Source organism: Oncorhynchus gorbuscha, linkage group LG03 (genome assembly GCF_021184085.1).
Source record: "Oncorhynchus gorbuscha isolate QuinsamMale2020 ecotype Even-year linkage group LG03, OgorEven_v1.0, whole genome shotgun sequence".
In the NCBI taxonomy this organism is placed as follows: Eukaryota; Metazoa; Chordata; class Actinopteri; order Salmoniformes; family Salmonidae; genus Oncorhynchus; species Oncorhynchus gorbuscha.
In genome coordinates, this window is record NC_060175.1 from 98,747,721 (window position 1) to 98,755,014 (window position 7,294).

The 7,294-nt window shown below is 40.9% G+C and overlaps 1 protein-coding gene across 1 annotated transcript in view; it reads right to left on the reverse strand.

Annotated features, from left to right (window-relative positions):
- The window catches only part of LOC124023286 (probable glutamate receptor), a 26,330-nt gene extending 19,315 nt beyond the window's left edge, over positions 1 to 7,015 (reverse strand). Inside the window, exons 1-3 of the mRNA XM_046337795.1 lie at positions 6,832 to 7,015; positions 4,388 to 4,468; positions 589 to 620 (exon numbers count right to left, since the gene is read on the reverse strand). Of these exons, the coding sequence (XP_046193751.1) occupies positions 589 to 620; positions 4,388 to 4,451 (96 nt within the window). The 5' untranslated portion in view covers positions 4,452 to 4,468; positions 6,832 to 7,015. The remainder of the gene's footprint in view (positions 1 to 588; positions 621 to 4,387; positions 4,469 to 6,831) is intronic.
- Between the last annotated feature and the right edge of the window lie 279 nt (positions 7,016 to 7,294).

The following is a 7,294-nucleotide window of genomic DNA, read 5'->3' on the forward strand; positions in this document are numbered from 1 at the left end:
GACAGAAATACTTCTCATATTCATCAGCTGTCCGGGGTGGCTGGTCTCAAACCCATGAATGCACCTTATCAACATTTCTGGGATCTTTTATTTCATCTCATGAACTCAACACTTTACAAGTTGCGTTTATATTTTTGTTCAGTGTATGATCAGCTGCTTTTACACAGCCATCCTGAGAACCCAATTCTGTCCACACTCGCATGTCAGATTTGCGCATTCACACAGCTGTGTCCTCTGAAATAGCACACAGATGCAATACTAATTTCCTGCCATTGTTCATCTTATCAGGATTGAGAACCACATATGAATGTGGAATAAAATCGGAACTCAAAAGATCTGAATCTGTGTTTTTTCTATTTAAACATTTTGGGGAACACTAATAGGTATCAGACCTTTCAATACATCGGAATTGGGCTGCCACAGTGTTGTACGAACACGTGTACCCAATTAAAAGTAATTTGATCAGGAGTCATAATGAAATATGAAAATGAGTATATTTGCTGTAAGATGATATGATATGCATAACCAACTAATTAAAAAAACAATGATTGTGATAAGTATTAGCGTGATGTATATATAATATCTTACCAATATAGTGGTGACGGATAACACCGGGGGCCCTGGAACGACAAAAACAAAACATGAGAATCTCCGCACACTGCTCTTCAGCGTGTCTGGGTAAATATATGAGAGAATGCCAAGAATGTACAATCATCAAGGTAAAGGATGGCTATTTGAAGAATCTCAAATATAACATTATTTTTTATTTGTTTAATTAACACTTTTTTGGTTACTACATGATTCCATATGTCATTTCATAGTTTTGATGTCTTCACTATTATTCTACAATGAAAAACCCTTGAATGTTTAGGTGTGTCCAAACTTTTGACCGGTACTGTAGATGCATGTACATGAAATGAGTTGCAAAATGAATATGAAAGATAGTCAAGACGTTGACAAGGTTAATAATAATGATTTTTAATTCAAATAATAATTGTGTCCTTCAAAATTTGCTTTCGTCAAAGATTCAGCAATTACAGCCTTTCAGACCTTTGGCATTCTAGTTGTCAATTTGTTGAGGTAATCTGAAGAGATTTCAACCGATGCTTGTTGGATTGGCTTGATGGGCACTTCTTACGTACCATACGGTCAAGCTGCTCCCACAACAGCTCAATAGGGTTGAGATACAGTGACTGTACTGGCCCTCCATTATAGATAGAATACCAGCTGACTAAATAGTTCTTGCATAGTTTGGAGCTGTGCTTTGGGTCATTGTCCTGTTGTAGGAGGAAACAATTAAGCACCGTCCACAGGGCATTGCAAGATGGAGCGATAGCTTTCCTTCTTCAAGATCCCTTTTACCCTGTACAAATCTCCCACTTTACCACCACCAACGCGCCCCCAGACCATCACATTGCCTCCACCATGCTTGACAGATGGCTTTAAGCACGCCTCCAGCATCTTTTCATTTTTTCTGTCTCACAAATATTCTTCTTTGTGATCTCAACACCTCAAACTTAGATTTGTCTGGCCATAACACTTTTTTCCGATCTTGCTCTGTCCAGTGTCTGTGTTCTTTCACCCATCTTAATCTTTTCTTTTTATTGGCCAGTCTGATATGGCTTTTTCTTTGCAACTCTGCCTAGAAGGCCAGCATCCCAGAGAATCCTCTTCACTGTTGACATTGAGACTGGTGTTTTGCGGGTAATATTTAATGCCAGTTGAGTTTTTGTGAGGTGTCTGTTTCTCAAACTAGACACTCTAATGTACTTGTCATCTTGCTCAGTTGTGCACCGGGGCCTCCCACTCCTCTTTCTATTCTGGTTAGAGACAGTTTGTGCTGTTCTGTGAAGGGAGTAGTACACAGCGTTGTACGAGATCCTCAGTTTCTTGACAATATTCACTTGGAATAGTGTTCATTTCTCAGAACAAAAATAGATGGATGAGTTTCAGAAGACAGTTCTTTGTTTCCGGCCATTTTAAGCCTGTAATCGAACCCACAAATGCTGATGCGCCAGATACTCAACTAGTCTAAAGAAGGTCAGTTTTATTGTTTCTTTTATTAGCGCAACAGTTTGCAGCTGTGCTAACAATTGCAAAAGTGTTTTCTAATGATCAATTAGCCTTTCAAAATGATAAAATTGGGTTAGCTAACACAACGTGCCATTGGAACACAGGAGTGATGGATGCTGATAATGGGCCTCTGTACGCCTATGTAGATATTCCATAAAAATAAAGATTTTTTAAAATCAGCCTTTTTCAGCTACAATAGTCATTTACAACATTAACAATGTCAACACTATATTTCTGATCAATTTGATGTTATTTCAATGGACATAAAAAGGCTTTTCTAAGTGACCCCAAACTTTTAACGATAGTATTAAAATAAACTCAGCAAAAAAAGAAGCGTCCTCTCACTGTCAACAGACTACTTTCTCTTCCATTTTGGGGGCAATGCAGGGGGACAGTAATGGGGTACCACAGGGCTGTGTTTCATACCCCCTGTGGTGAGACTAAAGTGGGGTCCTTACCCACCCTGCACTGCCCTAAATACATGTTCTGGCACCAAATTCCCTCCCCCTTCCAACCACTCCACCAGAAAAGGGGAAGTCACCCTTTCCAATCCCCCTCCCTTCCAACCACTCCACCAGAAAAGGGGAAGTCACCCTTTCCAATCCCCCTCCCTCATTTAGACATTATGCATGGCATTCAAACTTGTTTTCCTTGCCGTCGATTGACTGTGACCAATGCCATTTCAGCGTGTCCGCTTCAGGACCTAACAAGCCCTGCCAAAGTTGGAGGCGGGGAAGCGGAGGTGCCGGCGCAGTCGGGGTTACTCCCTTGGTATCACATGGTGTCAGTGACACACTGACACAAATCAACAGTAATTTGTAAAAAAGACCACTGGCATCGACCTACAAGCCCACGGAGATGCCGGTCATTTCGCGGGCTTGCCCCGAGCCATTGACTTCAAGCTCAATTGATTTATTATACTCTTTTGTTGGCCTTGGCAGGCATCCTCTCAGATGACTTGTGAGAAATGTTCGGCTGCCAGATCTGATGCGGCCCTGGCGCTTTGAACGCGGTTCCAGCCGTCCAGCCTTGGTCAATGGGAAGAGTCAGATGTCGAGACACTAACCATTTTGGGGTGCCTTCCCACAGGCTAAATCATGCTGGGATGCTGGAGGACTTTCAAAGGCTGGTTCTATTAAAGCTGCACTGCTCTAGAAGACACTATTGCCTGTCACAGCAGTATGTTTTCTAAATGTATTCACTTCATTCAACATTTTCCCCCCAAATTCCTATAAATAACCTAAGATGGTTCAGAGGTGTCTTGACTACTTAGAAAACCACTAGGGGTCACTATAGTAAAATGGTTAACAAGTACCCTGCACAGTAGCAGGGAAAGGGGGATACCTAGGCAGTTGTACAACTGAATGTCTTCCACATTTAATCCACATTTGATTTTGTTGTTTTTAATAAGGGACTCAGCCTGGTCTCATTGACTAGAAATTACATAGTAAATGTACATCTTGGGACACTCAAATTAGTATGATATGTTAAAGGCTATTTAGCAACTTTTCCACTACTTAGCATGTTAGCCAACCCTTCCCCTAACTCTTTAACCTAATTCCTAAACTTAACACTAACCTGGCTAACATTAGTAAGTTAACCACCAAGCTAACATTAGCCACAAATGAGAATTTGTGACATATCATTTGTGTAACAAATTCATAACAAATTGCCCCCAAACACAGATATAGGATCTAACAATAGGATTGTTACCAATACCTGACTCTGTATTTATGGCTATAGTAGCAGATTTACTGAGAATACCTGTTCCTAGGAACACCTGCTCCTTCCATGACAGACTGACCAGGTGAAAGCTATGATCCCTTATTGATGTCATTTACTAAAACACCTCAATCAGTGTAGATGAAGGGGAGGAGATGAAGGGGAGGAGATGAAGGAGAGGAGATGAAGGGGAGCATTTTTAAGCATTGAGACATGGAATGTGTGCCATTCAGAGGGTGAATGGGCAAGACAAAATATTTAAGTGCCTTTTAACGGGGTATGGTAGTAGGTGCCAGGCGCACCGGTTTGAGTATGTCAAGAACTGCAACGCGTCTGGGTTTTTCACACTCAACAGTTTCCCGTGTGGATCAGTAATGGTCCACCAAAGGACATCCAGCCAACTAGACAGATGTGGGAAGCAATGGAGTCAACGTGGGCCAGCAGCCCTGTGGAACACTTTTGACACCTTGTACTCCAGGCCCTGACGAATTGAGGCTGTTCTGAGGGTAAATGGGGGAGCAACTCAATATTAGGAAGGTGCTCCTAATGTTTCGTACACTCAGTGTATACCATGTGATATATTTATATTTACCTGCAGTGCAAACCAGAGAAAGCAGTGCCACCACACACACAACCGATCCAATAAACGCTTTCATGGCGTCACCTTCTGAACCTGAGAATTAAAAGGTGAAAGCATTTCAGTGACAAAGTTCACATGTATAATAGATTTTTACATAATGTATTTTGTTGATTAGAAGCTCATTCATTTCAGTTTGTATCAACAGATATGAGTGGAATACAAACTTGAACATAAGCTGTGTCAAATTAAGTTAAAAATGAGAGTTATACATAGTAAAATATATACAGTACCAGTCAAACATTTGGACACAACTACTCATTCAAGGGTTTTTCTTTATTTGTACTATTTTCTACATTGTAGAATAATAGTGAAGACATCACAACTATGAAATAACACCAATGGAATCATGTAGTAACTAAAAAGTGTTAAACAAATCAAAATATATTTTATATTGGAGATTCTTCAAAGTAGCCACCCTTTGCCTTGATGACAGCTTTGCACTCTTGGCATTCTCTCAACCAGCTTCACCTGGAATGCTTTTCCAACAGTCTTGAAGGAGTTTCAACATATGCTGAGCACTTATTGGCTGCTTTTCCTTCACTCTGCAGTCCTACTCATCCCAAACCAGAATGCAGCACTCCATCACTCTCCTTCTTGGTCAACTAGCCCTTACACAGCCTACAGTTTGGTCATTGCCTGTTGATGAAACAAATGATAGTCCCACTAAGCGCAAACCAGATGGGATGGCGTATCGCTGCAGAATGCTATGGAAGCCATGCTGGTTAAGTGTGCCTGGAATTCTAAATAAATCACTGACAGTGTCACCAGCAAAGCACCCCTCACACCATCACATCTCCTCCTCCATGCTTCACGGTGGGAAGAACACATGCGGAGGTCATCCTTTCACCTACTCTGCGTCTCACAAAGACATAAATCTCACATTTGGACTAAGACGAAAGGACAGATTTCTACTGGTCCAATGTCCATTGCTTGTGTTTCTTAGCCCAAGCAAGTCTCTTCTTCTTATTGGTGTCCTTTAGTAGTGGTTTCTTTGCAGCAATTCGACCATGAAGTCCTGATTCATGAAGTCTCCTCTGAACAGTTGATGTTGAGGTGTGTCTGTTACTTGAACTCTGTGAAGCATTTATTTGGGCTGCAATCTGAGGTGCAGTTAACTCTAATGAACTTATCCTCTGCAGCAGAGGTAACTCTGGGTCTTCCTTTCCTGTGGCGGCCTCATGAGACCCAGTTTCATCATAGAGCTTGGTGGTTTTTGCGACTGCACTTGAAGAAACTTTCAAAGTTCTTGATATTTTCCGTATTAACTGACCTTCATGTCTTAAAAAGTAATGTTGGACTGTTGTTTTGCTTTGCTTATTTGAGCTGTTCTTGCCAAAATATGGACTTGGTCTTTTACCAAATAGGGCTTCTGTATACCACCCCTATCTTGTCACAACACAACTGATTGGCTCAAACACAATAAGGAAGAAATTCCACGAAATAACTTTTAACAAGGCACTCCTGTTAATTGAAATGCATTCCAGGTGACTACCTCACGAAGCTGGATGAGAGAATGCCAAGAGTGTGCAAAACTGTCAAGGCAAAGGGTGGCTACTTTAAAATAATCTAGAATATGTTTTCATTTGTTTAAAACTTTTTTGGTTACTACATGATTCCATATGTGTTATTTTATAGTGTTGATGCTTCACTATTATTCTACAATGTATAAAATAGTACGGAAAATACAAATAAAAAGCCTTGAATGAGTAGGTGTCCAGACTTTTGACTGATATGTATATATATTTATTTTATAAGATTGAAGGTAATATTGACTCAGGTTATAGCAATAGGATTTCATTTAGGACTTTTTAACAAATACTTTTTTGCTAACCAAGGACAATGCTTTTTTTGTGGGTTGGGACTCACTGACAGACCACTCCTAGAGATTGGGTTGTAGTTACAACACATGGTTTGGTCTATCTGGTTCGTCACAAGGTTCAAATTCAACTTTATTTCTAATAAAAACATTGGATGACCTACATCAGAATTTCACAATAAGTTCTAGTTAGGGGGTCATAATGCAAAGGAAATGTAATAGACCATGCCTCATGTCACGGCACATAAACTTCAACAATAAGGCACGAGGAGGTGTAGTACATGGCCAATACACCACAGCTAAGGGCTGAGAGCTAAGGGCACTAGAGCAGTAAAACATACTAATAATAATGTTGTCATCCCCATGGTATACGGTCGGATATATCACGGCTGTCAGCCAATCAGCATTCAGTACTCGAACCACCAAGTTTCTAATTATTAGTAGATGACACATGGAAGAGAAAGCTTCTAAATGTTTTTTTAGGAAGTACAACAGCAATAAGCTGTCATTCAAAATTCACTGTAATAGTAAATAGTACTGTCTCAATAAACTAGGAAAAAGTCCAACAAGGATTCCTTACCTTAGATGTTCTGTCCTACGTGGTAGAGAAGTGGAAGGATGGAAACGAAGTAGTGAATGAAGAGGGCCGGTTGGGAGCAGTTTAAGGAGGGGGGAGCAGATATCACACAACCCACATTTATAAAGGGGTTGGATATGGAAGGACGACAGCGAGTTGCATCCCAATAAATCTCTGCTTTCTTCCAAAGTGTGCACTTGTTCACTTCCCTTGGTACAAATGCTAGGTTAGCAGCTTTATAGAGCGCTACACATCAAGATGACCAGGAGAGACCCCCCCCCCAACATCTCCATATGTAAGTCAATGTGTAACAATCCAGATGAATAGGCATGTTGTCGGGTTACATAAGAGAGACCCCCCCAACATCTCCCTATTTAAGTCCATGTGTAGGGGTCTCCTGGTCTCCTGACCCCTCCTGTCTCAGCCTCCAGTATTTATGCTGCAGTAGTTTATGTGTCGGGGGCTA